This window comes from Bubalus bubalis, chromosome 8 (genome assembly GCF_019923935.1).
Source record: "Bubalus bubalis isolate 160015118507 breed Murrah chromosome 8, NDDB_SH_1, whole genome shotgun sequence".
Lineage (NCBI taxonomy): Eukaryota > Metazoa > Chordata > Mammalia > Artiodactyla > Bovidae > Bubalus > Bubalus bubalis.
The window spans coordinates 73,940,404-73,966,868 of record NC_059164.1 but is presented as its reverse complement, the minus strand read 5'-3'; the positions used below and the strand labels follow the sequence as shown (position 1 = coordinate 73,966,868).

Genomic DNA, 26,465 nt, shown 5'->3' with positions numbered 1-26,465 from the left:
TTAAAAGGTATTCTACTGAATGGATGTGCTATAATTTTCCTAACCATTCCTTTTTGTTGATCATTTACTGTTTTTTTACCTTCTTCAACTATTATATAATGTCACTTTAAGCCCTTTTTTATATTTTGGTTTAGTTCCTTAGCATTGATTTCTAATAGTGGGATTACTGGTCAAAACATCTTGCTTTTCCTTAAGGATACTGATAAAAACTGGAAAACTTCTTTTAAAGGTTATCCACATTTCTACGAGTTGTGTATATTTTTTAAAATGTATGTGAGTGTATATATATACTATATATAATATAGTACATATATTATATATGTAATACATGTATACATATATACACATGCATATAATTAAATGCTAAAGAGCATTCTTATAGGTATACACACATATAGTTGAAGATAAATATGTAAAATCTTATAGTATTAATGTGTACCATAAAAAGCATTTCAAATGGTTTTACTGACCATATTGAATGAGATTGTAAGAGTATTTTGTTAAAAAGTTTACAGTTTAAAAATAGAGAAGTTCAGCATTTTGGGTTCCCTTTATTACATTTAACTGCTTATTTGAGAAATGGTCTATGCTACACAAAATGTAGCACTCTATCAGCATAATAATGTAATGTCTAACTTCACTGGGGAAGGATTAACTCTCTAGCAGAAAATTGTTCTGTTTGCAATTACTCATCTAAATTTATCATGATACTTTGCACCTGTCTAGCACCTTTTATCTGGAGAAGGAAATGGCAACCCACTCCAGTGTTCTTGCCTGGAGAATCCCAGGGACGGGGGAGCCTGGTGGGCTGCCATCTATGGGGTCGCACAGAGTCGGACACGACTGAAGCGACTTAGCAGCAGCAGCAGCAGCAGCAGCAGCACCTTTTATCAGAGTGCCTTCTATTTCTTTTCAGGTGAGATTAAACTAGCAGTTGGGAAAATATTCACATTTTATTTCCCCAAAAAAGTAAAAATTAATTTAGATGAGGGATAGGCCCTTATTCTGAATGAGGTTTTTAGACCACTTAAAAAAAAACACACAAGCAAATAGGCAAAAAACAAAACCCCAAAACAACCAAAAGTTAGTGTACCACCAGATGCCACTCATCTACATATTGTGCTATAAACCATTTGGATACAACCAATACTGGTTTTATGATACTTTAGGTAGGGTCTAAATTTGAATTATATATTTTAAAAATATGCAAATTCATTAAATAGCTATTACTAGAGAAAGTGAATGTTTAACTTATCATACAACAAATGTTATTCTGAAATCCCTCATACACATATGTATACAACTGATGTACCAAATACATATACTAACAAGATTCATAAGGATGGTTGCTTGTCATAATCCATTAACCTAGTTTTGTTACTATTTGTATTTGTGTGTATATACACATTTCCTTTAAAATATTCAGACTGAGGATCTCTCCACTTGAATTACGACTAATGAAACTTTTCTAGACAGATTAAGATGACTCAGAATATAAAATAAGTCTCCATTGAGTTGGCCAATAATACATTGACTTTGGTATTAAATTTGATCTAAGCTGACTCGCTTCCCACTTTCTATTCCTTTTTAAAATAACCTGTATCTATAACATAGTAGGCAGCGCTATCAAGACCTTCCAGTAAAATCCTGTACTGGTCTTTTATTAACTAAACCAGAATGGTCCTAAGCTGGCCTCTAGCAGCATGTATTCCACAAGCTACTTGCATAAACAGCAGTCCCAGGGGCATTCTTTCATAAGGAACATATTTAAAATTTAATTGTACTTAATTGTAGTTAAAATTCTGTACCACCCATCCCCTCACCAAACAAACACCATGTACCTGAATGAAACTGAATTCCCTCCAGTTTAAAGCGTTGCTCACTGAAGGGATAGAGGTGACTGCCAGGAGGGAAAGTAAGCCAAGGCTCATTATGCCAAAGGAAATATACATTTCAATTCTCCAGACTTCTTCCTCGTTCCAAGAGTTTTCAATATTTGCATGAACCTAACAAGAAAGCAAATGTGAATTTCCTTTGTTTGGTAGAACATTAACTGATTCAGCACAGAGTTCACTCTTGGCCTAAGAATGTGTCATATACATACATATTTAAGTTGCACTAATTCAATTTAATGAACTGTTATGGAGAACCTATTACTGGATGGTATTTGTTCCAGGTGTGTGGGAAAGAAAAGAGAGAGTTAAACAGGAAGAGGACTAAGGTCCTCTCCTTCCTCACCCATATGTGATAAGGGTAGTTGCCACATTTGTAATACATCGTGCTGACATGGACTCTGGAGTCCCAACACTGAAATACTGAGTGGTTGGTTCCACAGGGAGACTAAAGTAGTGGCAGTTAGTTTTCCGGTACTTTTAAAAGTTGGTTTCAACTTGGTTGAATATTCTGGCCTTAGTTCAACTTAGAATCCAAGCAGGGGATTTCTAAACTTTGTTCCTTCCTTTCTCACAGAATATTTACATGTTGATTTACCTCTTTCTTCTTACCTTCTTTTCCCCAGGAAGTTGAAATTGCCCTGAGGATAAAGCCCTACGGAGCACAAATATTTATCTACTTGAACGACCTCATTAATGAATGACCTCATTAATATACTTTTCAACTGTCTAGTTGCCTCATTCAGTACTTTTCCAAATGTCTTCCCCTTACATTGATAATGCACATATAATCAAGCCAGACTTCAACTCTGAATATGTCGGATCCTGCATAGCAACTACTTTTAGAATTGTCTGTTTACATGCAAACAATATAATTAGAGTATAAATCAAGGTTTGGATTCCTTGGGTTGAAGCTTTGATCTATTCAAGGAAAACAGGTTCTAACTTAATACCAGCTTTACTTTTTGTCCACTTCCAGGTAACCAAACTGAAGTTTAGTTCAGGTAACCATACCTGAACCATACCAGGTAACCATACCTGAAGTTTAAACAAAAGAGAGAAAGGCTATTTCTTAGCCATTAGTTCACTGAAGCAATCAACACCAACATTCTGAAAGAAGCCACAGAGCTCCTCTGTGGAGAAAAGGTTCTTACTATCTCATTTGGCGTCTATACAACAATACAGAATAACAGCATACCCCAGTAAACCTGGAGCCTACAACTTGTATCTATCTATTAATACCTGCCCTCCCAATTCACCCCTCCATTCCTTGAGTATGTTTTGTGAGTGTCTACAATGTGTCAGGCACAGTTCCAGGCATTAGGCATGTATCAGTGACCAAAATGGACAAAGACTCCTCCTCTTGTGAACTTACACTCTGATGAGAGAAGGCAGAGAACAGTAAATAAAGAACACAAAGTGTGTTAGAAGGTGGAAAATACTATTGAACAAAGAGAAGGTACAGCAGGGGAAGTAGGAGAGGCCGGGAGTACCAGGGTTGAGTCAGAAGCAGGTGGCAGAATGTCAAACAGTGTCCAATGAGGGCCCTGCTGAGGAGATAAGGACTTGATGGGAAAAAATTTCATATTCTGGCTCATACATGATTTGGTTTGAACTTTATAACTAAGAACAGCCTGTCTTATGTACAAACATACATTGTACATCAGCTTTACCATTAAAAAAAAGAATGCTGCCCACCATCAAGTTTTACAAAGGGTTTAATCACGATCCTTTGTTAGTTCACAATGGGCCATGAGAAGAATTCAGGAGGAAAACAGAAGGGTGAGGCTTTCTGGGCTATGAAATACTGGCCCCTCGATAGTTCAGATGCATACCTCTGGGAGAATTTCAATGACCCCAGATTCCTGCATCTTCAATACATAGAAAAACACTGAAATTATTAACTTGAAATATCTGTTCTTTGTGATTAGCAGTAATACTTTATCAAGGATGTATGTTCGTCCACACTTATTTCCTAGCTAAAAAATTCATATACATTCTGGCTCCTTCCCTGCCTCTTCAGAGCAGTCCCCTCAGAGTTGCTGAGAGGTTGTTTCCCAGGTTATAGTCTTCAGCTTGGTGTGGATAAAACTCCCTTCTAATCTGATTATTGATTGTTTATTATTTTTGTCAACAAATGGAAGACTTGAAGGAGGTGAGGAAGCTGGTAGAGTAGATATCAAAGCCTTACCATTCATTTAAGTGAAGTTTTTAGAGAAAATGGCTTAAAGAACATCAATCTAGTAATTTTTTTTCAAATTATTTTAGGTTTTATTGTTGAAACAAGTGTAATTACTGGATGCTACACACTTGGACCATAATGCTTTGTTTCCTTATAAAATGCAAAAGCTCTTACACATGTGTTTGGTATACTGTGCTCAACTTTCACTGAAAAATGCTACATCAAGAGCTTCAATGAAACCCCTGATATTTACTGAATGGAAATTGTTGAGGAAAATCATAGTCTATGCCATCATCAAGCCAATTCCACAAGGATGTCCCTGAGATTTTGTTTAAGAGTTAAGTGCTAGAAAAGCTTCACCTGAGGAACCAGTACCTTTCTTGCTTTTTGATAACAAAAACCAGCAATCCTGACTTGCTATTCTTTTTTATATTTTCACTAGGCTTAATTTTATTGTATGTGTTTACTAAAAGCTGCCTTATTATTTCACAGAACATGGCCAATTATAAAATAATTAACTGATGCTGAAAGTAATCACTGCAGTTGTAACAAAAAAGGAAAATAAAACCCCTCTTCACTTCTCTGCTTTTATTCTGCAGAGAAAGGGATGACAGAAGCTTTAACTATAAATTATTCTGAATTAGCCATATAATTCTATGCAAAAACCTTGTTTAAAGAATAATTCTTTCCCCTCCCTAAACATACCAACATTTCTATTACAAAGTATGTAAAGTTTTACACTATTTTAAATCTTAGTTTCTATAAATTATACTAATCAAGTATTTTACCAGTATCAGATAAATATCAAACATGCTCCATACCTGCTGATAAGCCATGTTGAGAAACAAGTATCTCTCCGATCTTCTCATTGGTAAGCAGAGGCTGTAAGCAACATGGACCGAAGCGAAGAAAAAGCTTAATAATCCGAGCTGTTTTCTACACTGTAACCAGGTCTCCAACCACGGTGGAAATCTCCTATACTTGGTGCCATAATAAAGCTGATAAGCAGCTGCCAGGAGACCTGCCAGGTAGACCAGGGACAGCAAAGTAATGGCAACTATCGGCAAGGTCTTATTCACAATCTCAATAGGAATCTTATAAAAGTCACTCTGCTGGTTTCTAGCATAGGGATGAATCACATCTCTGACAAAAGAATAAAGAAAGAAAAATGTGGCCAGGCTTATGGCTACCACCACTGGCCCTCTCCAGAGAGTAAATAGTCGCAGGGGTAAATTTTCAATCTCCCTGGCTGATGATAATGATCCCAAGTCAACGGGAATGAAATTCAATTGACGGGCAAGTTCAATAACCTGTTGTCGAGCTTGAATATTATTGCTGCATATATAAACCTGTGGGAAAAAACCAGAAGACTCATCATTACCATTGTTGCTTATAAAACTGGTAACAATCACACACTCCATTTAATCCATGGAGCATCACGTATGATGACCTTGAGTGATACAAAAAACTAAGGTGATAAAGCATTTGTTAATTTATTAATCTGTTTATTTATAGGTTAAGATAGTATTGTAAAAAAACAACCAAGTCCTTGCTAGCTTCGATGACATGAAATGAAAATGCAGAAAAATCTAGCGTGAACCTGGGACCAAGTCCTCAGGGGAAGGGAGGCAGGAGGAAAGATTTCTAAACCACATGCTTCTGAACAGATAAGGTAAGGTCTTCTCTTCAGTAGTCTAGGTGGAATTCAATCTGCTGGCCATGCCCCTCCCCCATCCAGCTCCCACACTCCTGCAGGGCGTGGGCTGGGGCTGGTTCTCCAGGCTTTGGTGGACAGCTTAGCTCTAGGACTGCAGTGATTCTGCCAGAGTGATTGTAAGCAATGCCCTTTATGGCTATTCAGCAAGGGAAAAGATGAGTATGCTGAATAAGCATGAGACGGTTGAATTTGCAATGAAAACTTCTAAATTATGTCATGATGCTATACTCTTTATAAAATTTACCTTCTGGCTTAGAAACCAATTCACCAAAACCAGGGATAATCTCAGGTATATTACTTCATTGGTCAGAATTATGAAATTCTTTCATTTTTAAATGAGGATAATATATTTGGCGGGGGGGAAATGGCATTATTAGGCTTAGTTAATTTAAATAGTAAAAGTAACTGCCGTTTGATATGATCGAGATCAGTAGGGGTGGGGGTGGGCTTTCAAGCTACCGAATACTCTTATATATTGTAATATGGTTGAGAAGTCAACAAATATTTGTTGAACACCAAGTTCATGCTGGAGTGAACCTGTATTAGTTCACTAAAGTTTGCTATAAAATCTCTAAGTGATGTTCAGGGAAAACAAATTCCTAAATATATCCCTGAAGATGTTTATATACATGCTCTGGAATAGACCACACTGAAATTCTTGCCTGCTAAACCTAGTTATATAATGGAAAGAATGTAGACTTCTTAGGATTATTAATTTTATCTAACATTAGCCATATAAATGAAAAAGTCTATACTGTTAGAACTTCTAAAATGGAACAGTGAAGGTAGAGAAATATATATCAAAGAAATAAGGAAAGGTATTCTCAGTTTATTACAGGTGTGACAATGGTCAATTAAACTTTTTTATTTAATTCATTGGGGAAAAACACTAAAAATTATAAAACTTTATAATTTACCTAAAAGACTAAATCAAACATAATGTAAAGAAGACACAAATGAAACTCTTTCTGTATTTCACATTGAACAATCTCTTGTTCCATAATTTATTTTATTGAATATTAAAATTATCATTAATACAGGCAAAGGATTAAATTCAGGTTTATCTCTCGTTTACTTGATTTGATCTATTGCTAAACCTTGGTGGATATGCAAAAGAAAAAAATGCTTCAGAACAGTCTCTGCTGCTGCTGCTGCTAAGTCGCTTCAGTCGTGTCCGACTCTGTGCGACCCAATGGACGGCAGCCCACTAGGCTCCCCTGTCCCTGGATTCTCCAGGCAAGAACACTGGAGTGGGTTGCCATTTCCTTCTCCAATGCGTGAAAGTGAAAAGTGAAAGTGAAGTCGTTCAGTCGTATCTGACTCTTCGCAACCCCGTGGACTGCAGCCTACCAGGCTCCTCTGTCCATGGGATTTTCCAAGCAAGAGTACTGGAGTGGGGTGCCATTGCCTTCTCCGGAACAGTCTCTAGGAAAGTATATATTCTTTTCCTAGGTCTTCCAAATTAAACACCTGAAAATGAATAGTTAATCATGACTCTCATATGCAGCATGCTGTGCTGTGCTGTGCTGTGCTTTAGTTACTCAGTCATGTCTGACTCTTTTCGACCCCATGGACTGTAGCCTGCCAGGCTCCTCTGTCCATGAGGATTCTCCACACAAGAATACTGGAGTGGGTTGCCATGCCGTCCTCCAGGGGATCTTCCCTACCCAGGGATCGAACCATGTCTTTGTTGTATGGGGTCGCACAGAGTTGGACACGACTGAAGCGACTTAGCAGCAGCAGCAGCAGCATTTCAGGCAGATTCTTTAATGCTGAGCCACCAGGGAAGCATGATATGCAGCATACAGTGATGTAAATACTTGAATTTATTTTCTAAGACATCTAATCAACTGTCTTTATGGGCAAAAATAATAAAAGTATTTTATCATCTTGCTCCAATATAATGCATAACTACACTTCTGAAAAAAATTTAAGGTGCACTACTCTATGTATTTACTTATAAAAGCAGAGATGGAACACTGTTTACCAAATAGGCAAACACTGTTTACATCTTTTTGTTTGCAAAGAAAGGAGGAGGAAGGAAGAAAGGGTGGGAGGAAGAGAGGCAAAGAAAAAAGACATGTTTGAGATTGTTTTAATTTTTGAGGAAGCAAGGAGATGGCCCATTATTCATCTATGAATCTTGTCTTTTTCTTCAATTAGCTGATGATGATAGGAAGGTTCAAGTTATTTTCTCAGATTTTTACATCATTTTGAGGATAGAAATATGTCCTTACAAGGTCAGGACACAAATCTTCAGGAGCTCATACATAGTTTTCAAAATGATAATCATGGGAGAGCATCAGAATTCATTTTTTAGGTATATATTTGTCTACCTATTTAAGTATAAAATACCAGCTAAATAAGAATAAAATGCAAAAATACATACCTGCCGGCTGGCATCCTTAGGTCCTAACTGAAGTGCCCAAGCTGAGATAACATTAAATCCTTTCACAATCAAGGAGTCCGGGAATAATGAAGCCAAATATTCTGCATTGGATTCTGGATATTGGTTTACCCTCATATTATTGCTCACATCAATCAGGATTTTACCCACAAGCAGATGTCTCAGGTCCCACAGGGAGGTATAATGTTCTCTATGTATAGCAACAAATATTATATTTGTTTTTATTAGAGCATCTTCATGGTGAGTGACATCTACTACATGAGGAAAAAATTCAGAAGCAAATTTAGGATTTCTGCTTCCTATTACCACATGATAGCCACATCTAATAAGTCGAATGGTCAGGGATTTGGCAAAATCCCCACTTCCGATTACACCCACAGTGACCTTCCTTGCATCTTTGATACCATTTATCCCATTAGGCAAAAAAGTTTCACTAAGACTCTTGGGGCTTCCCATCATGGAGATCGATTCCATGATATGGACTCTTCCAAGATGACCAGGGATATCCTAGGGGAGAGAAAATAAAGTACTCATCAATTACTTATTACCAAACATGAATACACTTTTAGATGTTATAACAACATCCCTGTTTCTAGAGATAAAACAATCTGGCACGCTATATAACATCAAACATCACAAGACACAATTTGTAAGCCAGAAATGGATCTCGAAATAGAAAAATGAACTGTCACAAAGTTGATGTGCTAAATTGGAGCTTCTCCAATTTTAATGTACATTTGAATCATCTGAGAATCTTGTTTAAACGCATATTCTGATTCAGTAAGTCTGGAGTGAGGCCCAAGATTCTGCATTTCTAATAAGGTGATACCAATGTTGCTGGTCTGTGGGGCCCCTCTTTGAACAGCAAGGCTCTAGAGCACAAAAGGAAAGACAGTGAAGTTTTCAGCAAGGGAGAACTTTTAAAAAAACACAGTTGCAACCAGTGTGAAAATTCAGTTTCTCAGCAGACCACAGGCAGCAAAGTCAGAAATGCCACTAGAGGTAAAGAAGGACTGTGACGATTCATCATAGCTCATGAGGCAAGAGAAGACAGACAAACAATAGTAAAACCCAAAGAACCATTTATAACCCCAAATGGTCTAGAGTCATTTGGGACTACCTCAGTAGCTAGTAAGAGCTTTATTATTAAATGAGAGTAAGCTAAATCAGCTACTAAAAAAAAATGAAATCTGGGGTTTACCATTTTCAGAAAAGTAGCCATCAAAATATAATAAAGAATTAATTAAATACTATAGACTTCTATCATCCACCTTATGTCTCATTAACTTATCATCGAGAAAGTTTTCCCGTATAAAGGAGGTTAGTAATGTGTTGATGGTCTTAAATTACACAATACTTATGAAATCTTTTTCTTCCCTTTTTTTGCATCGGTTGCCTTGAATATAATGCAGTTATTTTTTTCCAGAAAAAAATCTGTCAAATTCTTTTCTTAGTGACTAACACCTGGAAAGTTCCTATTTGTAGTAACCTGCTCAAGAATAATATTCAGATGGCCATGAATCAGTGTCACTGTTAGGTCTGAATGAAAAACACTCTTCCATTTTATCTGCAATGTTCAATTTCTTTTATACTAACAGCAGATGTGGATCTCTTCAGAGAACTTAATGGATTTTACAGGAACAGGTGGAATGTTTTTTAAAAAACATGTTTTTCTGGTTTTTAGTAACTGGAATTTGAAATTACTGGAGCCAGGAAAATTCAACTTTTTACCCTAGAAATGGAACATGTTCAATGACTCCAAATATATCAGTAAATTAATCTTTAGAAAGATAATAATATTACCTGATACTCATATAGCATACACTGTGTGGCAGTGCTGTGCTTTATAGATTAACTGACTGCATCCTCACAACTACCCTATGAGATAGGTACTAATATTGTCGTGCCCATTTTGCAGATGAAAAAACTTGATACATGCAGAAAATAATTTGTACAAGGTCACAAAAGAGAAACTAGAGGAACCAGGATTAGAACCCAGGCAATCTAGCAAGGTATGTGTCATTTGGGTGCCTGTAAGGAATTAAAGAAAGATATGGGGGCAGTGGCAAGGTAGAAGAGAGATGGTTGTGTTTGTATGAGTATCTTCTCCTTCTTCAGCCATGTCATTGCTCCTTAGCATTACCTAGTCATCTCAATGTCTAACTTGGGTCCTGGGAAAGGGGAAAACTCACTATTTTTTAGTCTATCACATGTTTCATTTCACACTTTTCAAGTTATAAGGGGTGACAATTATTTGCTTCCCCTCAGGGTGATCCCACACACCCTGAAAAGCAGGGGTGGAGGGGGTGTCAGAGGCACTGCTGCTGCTGCTGCTAAGTCGCTTCAGTCGTGTCCGACTCGGTGCAACCCCATAGACGGCAGCCCACCAGACTCCTCTGTCCCTGGGATTCTCCAGGCAAGAACACTGGAGTGGGGTGCCATTTCCTTCTCCAATGCAGGAAAGTGAAAAGTGAAAGTGAAGTCGCTCAGTCATGCCCGACTCTTAGCGACCCCATGGACTGCAGCCTACCAGGCTCCTCCGTCCATGGATTTTCCAGGCAAGAGTACTGGAGTGGGGTGCCATTGCCTTCTCCGGTCAGAGGCACTAAGGTGATACAAAACTGTCAGCATCCTCCGAGAGATATTCCTGGTATTTAGAGAATCAGGAGCAGTTAAAGAAACCAGAAGTAATGAAATCAATGCTCATTTCATTAAACAATTCAAGGTGAACTGACTGACCTACCTCTATATCACATATATTATCTAAGGGTAAAGAGAGTTACTAGATTCTCACACAGGAAACCAAGTTTCCTGTATCCCAGTCTCAAGTTCTTCTGAGTAGAGATCGTAGCATCTCCCAAAATGTAAGAATTGCAAAATCTTTAAATCCAAGAATTATGACGATCAAGACCTTTTCAAATGAAAGCAAAAATAAAAACAGTATCACTGATCTGCTTATTTTACAAAGTAAGTTCAAACCCCTTCTGTAAATCAGAATGTGAACAAATAAAAATACGTTAGGGCCAAATAATGTCATCTCTGGGTACCTCATAATACCATGTATCTTATATATATTAGTAGATGACTCTGTCCTAACATGTCTGGGCCTTGACTGTGCCTATAAATAGAAGTAGGTCTAATAAATGAGACTCTTCTCATCAAAGTTTTAAGTAATGTAAAAGCATTCATGAGGGAAAAAAACAACTTTTAATGGATTTGAGAGATGGATTATTTGTATACTGCTGAAAGCATATGATGATGGCACATACTATTTTGTAGTTTGCAATATTTTCACATATATTACCTTATTTAATTCTCAGATGGCTGTGAAGTACATACTATGCCCATCTTAAAGATGAAGAAACAGAGGCTTAGAGAACTTTAGCAACTTATCAAAAACAGTGCACTTTGTAGTTAACACAACTCAGCTTCACATATAAGTCTTTTGACCTCTGCTAATTCTAACACTGCTGTGAAAACATTGTATGGCATATCTTAAAACTATCAAGATCACCAAAAGTCACCCATTAGTTTTATTCTTCAAAAGAAATACTAACTCTAAATAAAGTATGAATCATAACTCAGATAGTTTTAGGTAAACCCAAAACTATAAGATGGGCAAACTCTGGGAAATAGTGAGGGTTGGGGAGACCTGGTGTGCTGTAGTCCATGGGGTTGCAAAGAGTTGGACATGACTTAGAACTAACTGAACAACAATGACAAAGCTATATAGTTTGGATTTATAGCTATTAATCAATCATCAGTAAATCCAAATTTTATATCAAAACCAACCAAGATATAACCTTATTAATACTATGAAAAAAAAAACCATGATTGATTGCTGGGTAATTCTTGAAGAACCCCCAGGTAGCAACCCATTTTCTGTGAGGGCACTGAAAATACCATGAAGGTATATACTGCTTCTAGAGGGGAGGAAAAAAGAGCCAAGAAATATGTGTGGGTCCTGTGGAACTCACCTGTACATAGACCTAAAAAGCACCTCCTCTCCACAAACTATGGGTGCCGAGACACTGGAGTAAAAATCTCATGAATCTCCTTTCAAATCTGTAAGCTATCATTTTGGATCACTTAGTTAACAGCTGAGCTGAAGTTTACAATTGTGATGTCCATAAAAAATGGGGTTATAAGGGACTCTCCTTGGTCCAGTGGCTTTGACTCTGAGCTTCCAATGCCCTGGGTTCGATCCCTGGTCAGGGAACTAGATCCCATATGCCACAACTACGATCCTGTGCAGTGAAATAAATAAATATTTTTTTAATAGGGTTATAAGAAGTGAATAATGTCAACAGCTGAAAAAGGTTTACCTATTTACAAAGTAAGAGTCATAAATACCTTACATTGTACATTTCCACTGATAAGGAGGAACTATAATCTAAAGGGAGATCTGTTTTTCTGTGGTCCAGCATGAATTTATTCAGGCCACTGTGTACTTTGCACAGAAGATATAAAGAAGAGAAGCACAGTGCTTACACTTAAGTTTACATTCCATTTAAGAAAAGACAAGATATACTTGAATTAAAAAGCAAGAGAAAGAAAGACAGACTCATATCAGCATATAATTAAGAATTAGATAGTATGATCAGAGTATAGTTATTCTAGAAAATCAGGGAGAGAAAAGTATCATATGGTGTCTCCTTACCTCAAATCATTCTATATATATGAATTGTACTTGCAAAATAATCTCAAAATTACACAGAATGTTTCAAGGGAGGTACACTACAGGTTTATTCTAGCTTAAAACCTCAAGGACCCAAAATTAAATTTGGCTTTCTGTGACCTTACTTTCAAAGTCCTAGGGCACTGGCTCCCAAATATGAAGCTATCACTGGTCAACAGCAATTAAAAAGTATATGGATACAGTAGGGAGTTTTTCATAAAATTATTCAATTTGCCAAATTGTCCTTTTCTCTGAGAGTATATCTTAACTAACTTTAGGGGTCAAAATGTCTGTTTTTCATATAAGAATAGTGATAAAAGTTGTTTGAGTTGGCAGTCCTATATAGATCCTCTCCCCTCCTTTTTATTTTATTGGAAACTCTTATATAAAAGTGCTCCTTAAGCCTTTTGGAGAGAAAATCTTTCTGGGGAGAGGGGGGAAAGTACCCTGGATAAGTTCCCTGCTGCTGGAGATGTCTGCTTAATCCTCAGATGATATATCAAATACCCCCATCTAATTTTATGTAACTAGAGATTTTACTATCATGATCTTTGAGTTGCAAAAAGATAACCTCTACAGTCTCTCAGTATTTAAATAAACATAAAACCCAACTGTTTATGGGCTTCCCTTGTGGTTCAGCTGGTAAAGAATCCACCTGCGATGTGGGAGACCTGGCTTTGATCCCTGGGTTAGGAAGATTGCCTGGAGAAGGGAAAGGTTACCCACTCCAGTATTCTGGCCTGGAGAATTCCATGGACTGTATAGTCCATGGGGTCGCAAAGAGTCGGACACAACTGAGCGATTTTCACTTTCACTTTCACCTGTTTATAACAATAAAGAATTTCTTTGAGGGAAGAGGTGGGGTCTTTTTTTTTTTTTTAGGCTTTCATTTTTTGGAAGAAATTTGTAAGTCCTTTAGACAAGCCCAGAAGCAAAGCTGCAATTCTGCTAGAAAAATCAGAATGTGATTTCTTAACACAGCAGTTGTCCAAGTATGACCTGAACCAGCAGTATCAGCAGTACTTGGAACTGGTTAGAAATGTGAATTCTTAGGCACTATCCCAGACCTCCTAAATCAGAAACCCTGGGGGTGGAGGCCAGCAATCTGTTATAAAAAGTCCTCAGGTGGTTCTGATGCACATTAAAGTTTGAGAATAACTGCCCTAATGTAAGGCAGTCCAACCACTATTCACCATTTGAATATTTAAATCCACTTAAGTCAGATTATTAAATTCTTTCAGCTGAAACTCTTGGATAATTTGTATGCATCCTCATTTAAAAATCATTCCCTCAAAATTATGAAACTAATTTTATTAAAACTATGCAGATTTATTCTTTGAAATTCTGTTTATAAACTATGGTAATTACAAATGATTCATTAATATTTCATACTTGGATCTGAGTGTCTTTTTGTGTTCATGTTTTCTAGAACCGACTGAAGAATTTTCAGAAAAGAAATATAATAGCATTAGAGCAAAATAATGCTAACTAACTCCAAGCCTTCCAGACTTTTCAAATAACCTGAATTTAAATGAGATAAGCAAAATAACAAGTAACTCCCAAAATATTTCCTAGGCTCAGTATGTATTCAATATATTTTATATTGGTATGATTTTATGATATTTCTAGGTCCTAAATTACCAAAACAAAACTTTATATGTTTATTATGTTGAAATTATTAGGGAAAGAAAGCAATCTAATTCATGGTAGGAAGATTTTAAACAAAAAAGCTTTCTGATTAAATTTAGGTTAGTCTAGAAATTCAATTTTAAAAATGTATTGCCCGACAACTTCAGTTGATAAAAATATTTTAGGATCTTATTCAATAAATTAAAGCAACAACATCCTTCTAAGACCTCCCCACCTACCCACTTTTCCTCTATGTTTAGGGCACAGAAGATGCTATACACATCCTTCCATCCACCTTATAAGAAAGCCTGTTACATCAAGCACAGTCAGGGGTCTTGTGCATACCTGGACTCTCATAGCAATGCAAACTGAATCACAAGGGGGTATGTCATATTCCCAAATGAAGCTGGGAATAGCAGGTTATATCATGGCTGATGTAATCTCCCCATTTTATAACGTGTTGCAGATTATATTTTGAGATAAGGACACCTATGTTTGGTGGTGGTGGTTTAGTCACTAAGTCGTTTCCAACTCTTGTGACCCCATGGGCTGTAGCCCGCCAAGCTCCTCTGTTCATGGGATTTTCCAGGCAAGAATAGTGGAGTGGGTTGCCATTTCCTTCTCCAGGGGATCTTTCTGACTCAGAAATGGAACCTGGGTCTCCTGAATTACAGGCAGATTCTTTACTGACTGAGCCACCAGAGAAGCCCACACCTATGTTTACTGGCTAGCAAATACAAGTTTTCCTGTGTTGTAGCAACTTACAAATAAATAATCTTCTATGAAAGGCCTAGTACTCTAGCCTCTACACAAACCCATTTCCCCTTTCAATGCCATACCATGAACAGGTTAGAAAAGGCACCAGTGCCCACTGGGTACTGTGAACTGTAGGGATCTCTGATGATTGACATCAAGTTATTTATTTATTTTTGACATCAATTTAGAAATCTTTCCACAGCCAAAGGTCATAAGGATACTCACCATCCATCCCCAACCATTCTCCCATCCAGTGTCTTTTTGAGCCTGACCCCCCAGGCATTCAGCTAGGTATTAACACTTCAGTGACACCAAACAAGTACTGGCTTCTTGGTCTTCCAAACAATATGATGAAACTATAAATATTGAAGCATATATAGCAACTAAAAAAAGCTTTACGGAGGTACAATTTACATATCATGAAATCTACCCATTTAAAATGTATAAATTAATAATTTTCAGTATATTTAGAGTTATGTAACCATCACAACAATCCAGTTTTAGAACATTCCCACCAGCAATAACTGTTACTCAAATTTTAATAAAAATTTGCTGAAAGCATATGCCTCTTTTTTGTTTTTTAAACTAGTATATGCTTCTTTAAAAAAAAAAAATCCTTCTTCCTGCAATGTCCTAAACATCCCACTGGCTTTCACACAGCAGATTGTTGCCTGTCTTTTGCTGATTCTGCTCGGTACTATGGGTAAAATAGAGGCACCTATTACTTGGCTTAAGTGGAAAGGCAGAATCTCAGTCTCAGAGCTGCCTCTTTCCACAATGGAGAACAACCTTCTAAAGCTGTGGTTCTCAACTCCAGCTGCACCATCCAGTGACCTGAGAAGCTTTACCACATAGTGATACCCAGTCACCACCACCCCTGAACCCCAGATTTCATTTAATTAGTCTAAGGTTCAGCCCGAATTTTTTAAGAGTTTTTTTCATCAGGATTTTAAATGATATCCTTTAATTCGCAGCCAAGATTGACAACAACTATACTAAAAGAGGCAGGATTCAACCACATACTCATTTGAGTATTTGGAGATAACAGATATGGCTTTTTGATACTCAGTTACATTTCTTTTCACATTGTTGTTTGTAATAATGAAAAGTAACCCTAGCAAGAGACTAACAGCAGCCCCTGGATGCTGGAAGCTGGAGGATGCAGCCCTTGAAGGTCCACTCACTATTTTGCAATTTCCTCTCTTCATTTTTTGGAAAGGACAGTGCCATTCCTTAAAATGTGTCATCCCACCGCACAGCATATTTTGTTCCTGTTATTTCATAACATTCAAATTTCAGAGTGTTTCAGTAGGAGTGTCTCTTCTGTCTGACTAGGGGCTGTTGCTGCTGCTGCTGCTAAGTCGCTTCAGTTGTGTCCGACTCTGTGCGACCCCATAGACAGCAACCCACTAGACTCCACTGTCCCTGGGATTCTCCAGGCAAGGATACTGGAGTGGGTTGTCATTTCCTTCTCCAACTAGGGGCTTCTCTCCTCAATTCTTCAGGCATCATAGGTTCCACTGACCTGAACAGACAAGGATTTCCAGGTGGACCAATTATCAAGCTTTAATGTGGGTAGGATCACCTGAGGATCTTGCTACAATGCACATTCTGATTCTCTAGGTCTGGAGGAGGCTTGAGAGCCTGCCTTTCTCCCAAGCCCCCAGGTGATACACATGGTCCTAGTTCATGGGCCAGACTTGGACTAGCACGGCGCTAGAGTTTCTCTATCTTTTCTTTTGATGTTATTTACAGGTGATACAGACTAAATAAATGAGAAGACTATGACATTTATAGAAAGTTTTATTTATGTGGTATCAAGGAGAAAGAATAGGCCTAGGCTTCTGAAATCATCTTGTTACTATGAATTTCAGTTTCCTTTGTTAAAAAAAAAAGTACTTGACTCTGCAGTCCTTTCTAACATAAAATTCTTTTGTTTCTAAGACTCAGTTCAGTTCAGTTCAGTCACTCAGTCGGGTCCGACTCTTTGCGACCCCATGAATCGCAGCACGCCAGGCCTCCCTGTCCATCACCAACTCCCAGAGTTCACTCAAACTCATGTCCATCGAGTCGGTGATGCCATCCAGCCATCTCATCCTCTGTCGTCTCCTTCTCTTCCTGCCCCCAATCCCTCTCAGCATCAGAGTCTTTTCCAATGAGTCAACTCTTTGCATGAGGTGGCCAAAGTATTGGAGTTTCAGCTTTAGCATCAGTCCTTCCAATGAGCACCCAGGCCTGATTTCCTTTAGAATGGACTGGTTGAATCTCCTTGCAGTCCAAGGGACTCTCAAGAGTCTTCTCCAACACCACAGTTCAAAAGCATCAATTCTTCTACGCTCAGCTTTCTTCACAGTTCAACTCTCACATCGATACATGGCCACTGGAAAAACCATAGTCTTGACTAGATGGACTTTTGTTGGCAAAGTAATGTCTCTGGTTTTCAATATGCTATCTAGGTTGGTCATAACTTTCCTTCCAAAGAGTAAGCATCTTTTAATTTCATGGCTGCAATCACCATCTGCAGTGATTTTGGAGCCAAAAAAAATAAAGTCTGACACTGTTTCCACTGTTTCCCCATCTATTTCCCATGAAGTGATGGGACCAGATGCCATGATCTTCCTTTTCTGAATGTTGAGCTTTAAGCCAACTTTTTCACTCTCCTCTTTCACTTTCATCAAGAGGCTTTTTAGTTCCTCTTTACTTTCTGCCATAAGGGTGGTGTCATCTGCATATCTGAGGTTATTGATATTTCTCCTGGCAATCTTGATTCCAGATTGTGCTTCTTCCAGCCCAGTGTTTCTCGTGATGTACTCTGTGTATAAGTTAAATAAGCAGGGTGACAATATACAGCCTTGACATACTCCTTTTCCTATTTGGAACCAGTCTGTTGTTCTATGTCCAGTTCTAACTGTTGCTTCCTGACCTGCGTATAGGTTTCTCAAGAGGCAGGTCAGGTAGTCTGGTATTCCCATCTCTTTCAGAATTTTCCACAGTTTCTTGTGATCCACAGTGTCAAAGGCTTTGGCATAGTCAATAAAGCAGAAATAGATATTTTTCTGGAACTCTTTTGTTTTTTGCAATGATCCAGCAGATGTTGGCAATTTGATCTCTGGTTCCTCTGCCTTTCCTAAATCCAGCTTGAACATCTGGAAGTTCACGGTTCATGTATTGCTGAAGCCTGGCTTGGAGAATTTTGAGCATTACTTTACCAGCGTGTGAGATGAGGGCAATTGTGTAGTAGTTTGAGCATTCTTTGGCATTGCCTTTCTTTGGCATTGGAATGAAAACTGACCTTTTCCAGTCCTGTGGCCACTGCTGAGTTTCCAAATTTGCTGGCATATTGAGTGCAGCACTTGCACAGCATCATCTTTCAGGATTTGAAATAGCAAAACTGGAATTCCATCACCTCTACTAGCTTTGTTCATAGTGATGCTTTCTAAGGCCCACTTGACTTCACATTCCAAGATGTCTGGCTCTAGGTGAGTGATCACACCATCATGATTATCTTGGCCATGATGATCTTTTTTGTACAGTTCTTCTGTGTATTCTTGCCACATCTTAATATCTTCTGCTTCTGTTAGGTCCATACCATTTCTGTCCTTTATTGAGCCCATCTTTGCATGAAATGTTCCCTTGGTATCTCTAATTTTCTTGAAGAGATCTCTAGTCTTTCCCATTCTGTTGTTTTCCTCTATTTCTTTGCATTGATCGCTGAGGAAGGCTTCCTTATCTCTCCTTGCTATTCTTTGGAACTCTCCATTCAGATGCGTATATCTTTCCTTTTCTCCTTTGCTTTTCACTTCTCTTCTTTTCACAGCTATTTGTAAGGCCTCCCCAGACAGCCATTTTGCTTTTTTGCATTTCTTTTCCATGGGAATGGTCTTGATCCCTGTCTCCTGTACAATGTCACGAACCTCTGTCCATAGTTCATCAGGCACTCTGTCTATCAGATCTAGTCCCTTAAATCTATTTCTCACTTCCACTGTATAGTCATAAGGGATTTGATTTAGGTCATACCTGAATGGTCTAATGGTTTTCCCCCCTTTCTTCAATTTCAGTCTGAACTTGGCAATAAAGAGTTCATGATCTGAGCCAGGTTAGCTCCCAGTCTTGTTTTTGCTAACTGTATAGAGCTTCTCCATCTTTGGCTGCAAAGAATATAATCAATCTGATTTTGGTGTTGACCAACTGGTGATGTCCATGTGTAGAGCCTTCCCTCGTGTTGTTGGAAGAGGGTGTTTGCTATGACCAGTGCGTTCTCTTGGCAAAACTCTTAGTTTCTAAGACTAATAGCTATATAATAATGGGAATTGCTAGCTTATATTTAACACTGTAACACTTCAAATTTGTGACCTTTAACATTATGATTTAAGTAGTACACAGACTCCTTGAAATCTCAAGGTCACAGTTTTCCTGAGTGGACCTTTGACTTGATGTATGCATTTAATCCCTTAAGTATGTTGTTGTTGTTGTTGTTTAGTCGCCAAGTCATGTCTGACTCTTTGCGACCCCATGGACTGCAGCACACCAGGCTTCCCTGTCCCTCACCACCTCCTAGAGGTTGCCCAGGCTCATGTCCATTGAATCGGTGATGCCATCCAACCAATTCATCCTCTGTCATCCTCTTCTCCTTCTGCCTTCAGTCTTTCCCAGCATCAGGCTCTTTTCCAGGGAGTCAGTTGTTCACATCAGGTAGCCAAAGTATTGGAGCTTCAGCATCAGTCATTTCAATGAGTATTCAGGGTTGATTTCCTTTAGGATTGACTGGTTTGATCTCCTTGCTGTCCACGGGACTCTCAAGAGTCTTCTCCAGCACCACAGTTCAAGAGCATCAATTCTTCAATGCTCAGCCTTCTTTATGGTCCAACTCTCACATCAATACAGGACTACTGGAAAAACCATATCCTTGACTATACAGACCTTTGTTGGCAAGATGATGTCTTTGCTTTTTAATACACTGTCTAGGTTTGTCATAGCTTTCCTTCCAAGAAGCAAGTGTCTTCTAATATCTGGCTGCAGTCACCATCCAGTGATTTTAGAGCCCAAGAAGAAGAAATTTGTCACTGCTTCCACCTGAAGTATATTATCAAGCTAAGAGAATTCTATTACACTCAGATCATCACCTCATAAGATTTTCAATTTAGTGGAGTTTCCTTGACATTCCTCTGGCTGAATGGCAGCTGTTGTGTTATATTAATTTTATAAAACAGAACCACATTTGTTTCACAAACATCTAGAACATTAATTGTTGGATGATAATAACTCTGAAAGGACTATTGTTCTCAGAGATCTTGGTGACTTTCAAAGCCTTGGATATGTTACCAAAAAAAGGTAATCCTCTGGGGCCAGGCAATGAGATTGGTGTATTTTTTACTTTGCAGGCTATACTGAATCTTTCTTCTTCTGTCCTGCAAACCCCAAGCTCCTTTGAAGCTCATGGCAAAATTATGCCCACTGCTATCATCTACTGACTTCTGGCTTATTCATTATTACTAGTGACTTTGGCTCCCAATACTAACACAGTCTTCCTTTCTACCCCAGCAGTTGTCATGCCGACAACTTCATCATTCAAATGGATGAACCATTTAATCTCATGGCTTCATTTCCTTCATCTAAGGCAATGAATCTTTGCCTCCACCTCACCTCAGATATCTCCAAGCACTATCTCTTGGCCTTCCAATAATTTAGTCAAATAGTCACACTGATAATTCCAGATAGCAGGAGAAATCTGATCTGTTTACTATATTCTCACGCTACTGGTTTCTTTATCCATCCTAGATTTCACAGTGTGTATTTATCATTACTCACTTAAAAAGATGGACTCTTGTTACACACTAAATGTTTATCACCCTACCCAAACTATATGTTGAAATCCTAACTCCCAATGTGAGGGTGTTAGTATGCACAGCCTTTGGGAGGGGATTAGGTCACACGGGTGGAACCCTTATCAACTGGATAAAATAAAACCCAGAGAGCTCTCTTTTCCTATCTGCCATGAGGTCACAGAGAGCGGTCTATGAACCAGGAAGTGGGCCCCTACCAGATTGAATCTTCCGGTGTCTTGATCTGGGACTTGCCAGCCTCTGGAACTGTGAGAAATAAATGTCTGTGGTTTAAGCTACCCAGGCAGTGGTATTCTGTTATAGTTCCTTTCCATCACATCCACTTTGCAAATCTCTAGTTGTGGAAGAACCCAGCTATCCATTTTCACTGTTATCTGCACTCAAGTTGGTGAAAGCTGCTAAAGAAAAATCTGAAAACTGAGCTCACCTTAAATTCACCATTATCAATCTCACCTATCAAAGGACAGTCTGTCCATTTCTGTCCTGGACACCATCTCTTTTCTCCTTCCAAGCAGCTTTTGTTATGATCTCCTCAAAGACATCTCAAACTTAACGGTTCAAAATGAAACAGCTTTTTCTGCTCAGATCTATTCACATTCATCCAAATTTTCTCCTCTCAGTAAATGATATCATTACCTATTTGGGCTTCCCTGGTAGCTGAGGTGGTAAAGAATCCTCCTGCAAAGCAGGATACGTGGGTTCGATCCCTGGGTCCGGAAAATCCCCTAGAGAAGGGAATGGCTACCCACTCTAGTATTCTTGCCTGGAAAACCCCATGGACAGAGGAGCCTGGCAGGTTACAGTCCATGGGGTTGCAAAGAGTCAGACAAAACTGAGCAACTAAGCACACATACCTATCATTCGGTCAAGCCAGAAATCTAGACGTGAACTTCAAGTCCTTGCTTTCCCTCACCCTTAATGTAAAACCCAACACCAACTTCTGTTTTCCAAAATATTTCTTAAAAATCTCTCTCCAATGACACCAGCTTAATCCAAGTCTTTCTCATCTTTCACCTGAACTCTGCAGACATTTTCTAATGGGTCTCTCTACATATTTCTTCGTTTCTTTCCAAACCATTCTCCAGGTAGCAGCTAAGATTGTCTTAAAATGTAGATCAGATGATATCTTTCACCTCCTTAAAAATCAACGGCCTCGTGTTGCTTTTTGAATTACAGTCACCTTCCTGACCTACGGGTTTCCCAGGTGGCAGTGGTAGTGGTAAAGAATCCCCCTGCCAATTCAGGAGACATGGGTTCAATCCCTGGGTCAGGAAGATCCCCTGGAGAAGAAAATGGCAATCCACTCCACTATTCTTGCCTGGAAAATTCCATGGACAGAGGAGCCTGGCCGGCTATAGTCCATGGGGCCACAAAGAGTTGGACACAACTCAGCCCTCACTCACACACCTTTCTGACCTAAATGAACCTGACCTGAAGGCTCTGAATGGACTAGCTAGCCTCAGTATAACTCTTCAATATCATCCTGTATGACTGTTCCTCCCTATGTTCCAGTCACAGAATCCTTTTCTTGAAGTAGAAAGGACCAATCACTTTCCCATCCTATGAACAGGCTATCATGTCTCTTCAGTAAAATGATTCACTTAAATTTTGTTTTGAGCCCCTGTTAAGTTTCCTTTCTTATGTAATTATTCTTTACTCATTTCTATTTTCCTGACCGGAAAATCAGCTCCCTGAGGGTAGAACCATGTCTGTCTTGTCCATCACTCCCTCCATAGTCTCTGACACATAGTACATAAGAATACGATAAATATTCTTCCTTGTCAAATGCATCCAAAAATATCACGGACAAAAGAGATGTAATAGGTCTCCAGATAAGATCCCTCATTTTGCTGATGAAGACAGCAAGCCCACAGGCCCAAAGGGGGTGATACATCAATGTCATAGTTAAGTCAATGTCATGGTTACTGGCTGAACACAGAATAAATGTATCTCCCCGATGCCCTGAATATGTTCTTCACTGAAACTGCAGTATTATAATTATGCTCACTCACTATAAGTCTGTTTTCCATGTCACTAGATAATAAAAAGTGACCTGGATATATAGCCTTTCATTTCCTTTCTGCACAATTTGCTCAATTCATCATTACTGATATTATCTCACTCCCTCAACACCTCTCCATCCCCTACCCACTCACACTGCCCCCCCCCAAGTCTGACTAGCTAAGACAAAGAAACTGTAGCCTTTCAAATTATGTTTCTAAATATCCTGCAAAATCTCTAGGATGGGTATTTTTCTTCTGAAGAGAAACAGAGACAGCTGCAGACTAAAAAACAGTAAAAGACTTAGAGAAAGAAAAAATAAATAAATGAAGATCAACAAGACGAAAAAATAATATAGGTGAAAAAAGTGTGTGGGTGTGGTGGGGATGTGGTTTGCAGAGAACTAAAAAGGTTCCCAGCGCGGGGGTTGTTAGCAGGACTAGAACCCAATCAAAGTCAAGAGAGTGGGGGGTGGGGCAGGAGTTGAAATTCGACTTCTCCCACTTTCAAGGTGATGAGTGATAATTAACCATGACCTGGAATAAGTTTTTCCATCTAAAAAATGCATTGCCTGAGGAGCAAAAACTGACACCAATCCTTCTCCAAGGCAGTAAGGAAATTGGAAATCTCTCAACAAAAATTCTCTTTATCTCTCTGCTCTATTTTAAGAGCAAGATTTTTAGGCCATAATTTTCAACAAGTTTTGGCTGTGGCTGAATACAGAGCTTAGATAATTTAGGACACTCAAAGAAGAGGCCAATTACTTTCTAACACATAATGGCCTAAACACACCACGGTCACATCATTGGGTAATAAACAAAATGACTACTAGAAAGATATACACGTTCGCAAAGCAGCGCTGCCGGATCTTCAGTGACATACGCTGCATGAACCTGAAGTGGACAGAAGAGTATCAGGCAGGCTAAGGTAACCTGTCCGTCCTTTCCCTTCGTTCCCTTGGGCCACATCCTACCTGGGACAGTGTCTCTCCTGGCCTCCTTTCTCCTGGGCCCAACCAACCCCAGGACTTTCTGGGAGCTCGGGGAAGTAGGGGTCGGAATCCGTGGAACAGACTCCCTCCCCACTCCCTGCCTCAAGGTACCAGGCGATCAGGAACCCCAGAAGCTCAGAGCGGACGCCGCAGAATCCTGGGAAAGAGGCATGCAGCGCTTGGCACCGACCGCATCTTGACCCCCAACTCTGCAGCTGCTACCGCGCCTGGCGCTCTCCCCAACAGACTCACCTCCGCGCCCTCCGCGCCGGGCAGGGGCGGGCCTCGCAGCTCTCTCCAGCAGTGCCGATTCCCCGGGGGCCTCCCCGGGCTCTAGGGCCTAGGGACTGTGCCTCCGGCTGGCGGCTTGCAGGGTGGCTACCGCTGCGGTCGCGCTCGGGCAGCTTCCCCGCCTCCCCAAGCTGGATCGCGCAGGGCTGGGGAGCACGGAGAGGAGGGAGGGAGGGAGGAAAAAGGGAGGGAGGCGCGCTGAGGCCGGCCTCACAAGACCCACCGCTAGGGGCTGCGCGCAGGGAGCGCGCAGAGCGCGGAGCGGGACCGGGGACCCCTAGCGGGCTAGGTGGGAGAGCTGAGACGGCGGGGGAGGAGTCGGAGAGCTCGGAGAGGGTGAGGGGAAGATCTGGGGAGAGCCCGGGAGTACTTGGACCATCAAGAAGTGCAAGCAAAGCGGCGGGGAGTGCTGGCTGTGCAGTTCCAGCTTGGCGCTTCCCCTAACCTCTGCACCTCCTGGGAGCCGCTGAGTATCCATCCACCCGTGGCCTGAGCCTCCCAGGAGGGCTCCTCCAGGATTCATTTTGAAGCCGCTTAGAACAGTTGAGCCCACTTTTCTCCTCCATTGCTTGTGTGCTGTACAGCCGCCTTTTCCAGTCTAGACTCGGCTTTTAATTACACCCCCGCTCTCCCCACTCTCAGTTCCTGGCAAGTCTCCAAGAAACTGCGCTTTTTATCCTGTACGTGTTCTTTCCCTCGCCTCTACCCACCCAAATCATCTTTTGGCTTGACTGTGTCCTTGGAATAAAATGTTCAGAAATGCCCTTTCATGAACAACATTAAACAACTCCCTGGAATAGGAGAGCACCCTCAGAGCTGGCGGACCAAACATAGCAGTTTGGTAGCTTTGACCTTCATTCTAGCTGGTGGTGCTGGTCCGGAGTCGGGGGGCGGGGAACGGCAGGTGAGGTAGGATACCTGGGTTCCTGGAAATGCCACTTAACTGCCTAGGCCACAATGGCCTTGAGTGTTCAGAGGATTCCTGAGCTGTAAGGCCACCTTTGGTTTGAGGATTATGTAAATAAATATCCCCCTCCCCAACCCCTCAGATTGCCAAATAGCCAGGTATCCTTCATCTTTTGTGCCGAAGATGCAGGCAGAAGCAAGAGATCTTTATTTTCAAATGTCAAATCGATTTACTGAAGATTCTCAAATTTGGGGAATTAGTTTTCATACATCAGTAAATCCCCATTTCAGCAAATTTAAGTTTAAAAAATAATCTCTTCCGGTGTTTTATTAACCAGGGGGGAAAACTCTTGAAGCAGGTCTTGGATCGATTACTGGACACTGCACTTTCCCCTTTGCAGTCTATACCGAGATTAACCTTTGCAAATGCTGCTTTGGAAATACATTCTTTGTTTGACTTGACATGTGCCCCCTCCCCCACAGCCAAATATTAAGTTCAAAAGTTTAGGCATGAGCTACCCATTAATGATGTTGTCATGATGTGGTGGCACTGGCAACTGGTAAAATTCTTTCCACGTTGGTAACTGGGAAAAAAATAATTAAATTTTGTATCAATTTTTATTATTTTGTTTCAACACTACTCTGAAATAATGAAATTAGTATTTTTAACACTTCTGTATGGCAGGTAGAGGAAATGCATGAAACTTAGTAGTTGATGAAGTGTTTAGCTTTCCCATATTCTTAAAATATACAACAGCATTATATAACTTCCACAAGGGTAATTAAAAACAAAGGATTTTTAAGTATCCTAAACTATGTTATTGTATCAAACAGGTAGGTAAGACATATATTTTAAATATTTTTAATAGCTGTCTTAACATGGATTTGAACTATTCAAAAAAATCAAGTTATATGTGAAATCACTTATCCTAAAAGAGAACCAATGAGTCAGTAATTTGCAATTTCCAGAAGACATGTCTACTTGAACTATTAAAATAAGACATTCTCTATGGAAAAATCTCATGTCACCAGATGTGTTTCCCAGAATTGTTGGTATTGATGCAAACATGATTCCTTTCAACTTCTTCTTCCATGGTTACTGTCATTTTTACTACAGCTGTCATTTGGAGTTGCAGAGTATAAAAATGATTTCGCAAGATTTTTCCAGGTCA

At 39.6% G+C, this 26,465-nt stretch overlaps 1 protein-coding gene across 3 annotated transcripts in view; it reads right to left on the bottom strand.

Annotated features, from left to right (window-relative positions):
* Positions 1-24,931, bottom strand: part of STEAP2 (STEAP2 metalloreductase) — a 31,570-nt gene extending 6,639 nt beyond the window's left edge. The window contains exons 1-5 of one of the 3 annotated variants that reach the window (XM_006080975.4): positions 24,349-24,931; positions 15,487-15,617; positions 8,181-8,705; positions 4,896-5,423; positions 1,842-2,006 (exon numbers count right to left, since the gene is read on the bottom strand). In XM_006080975.4, coding sequence (XP_006081037.2) covers positions 1,842-2,006; positions 4,896-5,423; positions 8,181-8,705; positions 15,487-15,489 — 1,221 coding nt within the window. In that variant the 5' untranslated portion in view covers positions 15,490-15,617; positions 24,349-24,931. Of the gene's footprint in view, positions 1-1,841; positions 2,007-4,895; positions 5,424-8,180; positions 8,706-15,486; positions 15,618-24,078; positions 24,187-24,348 lie in introns of those variants that run through there. The other 2 variants (XM_025291309.3, XM_044946757.2) reach the window with 2 other exon arrangements.
* Between the last annotated feature and the right edge of the window lie 1,534 nt (positions 24,932-26,465).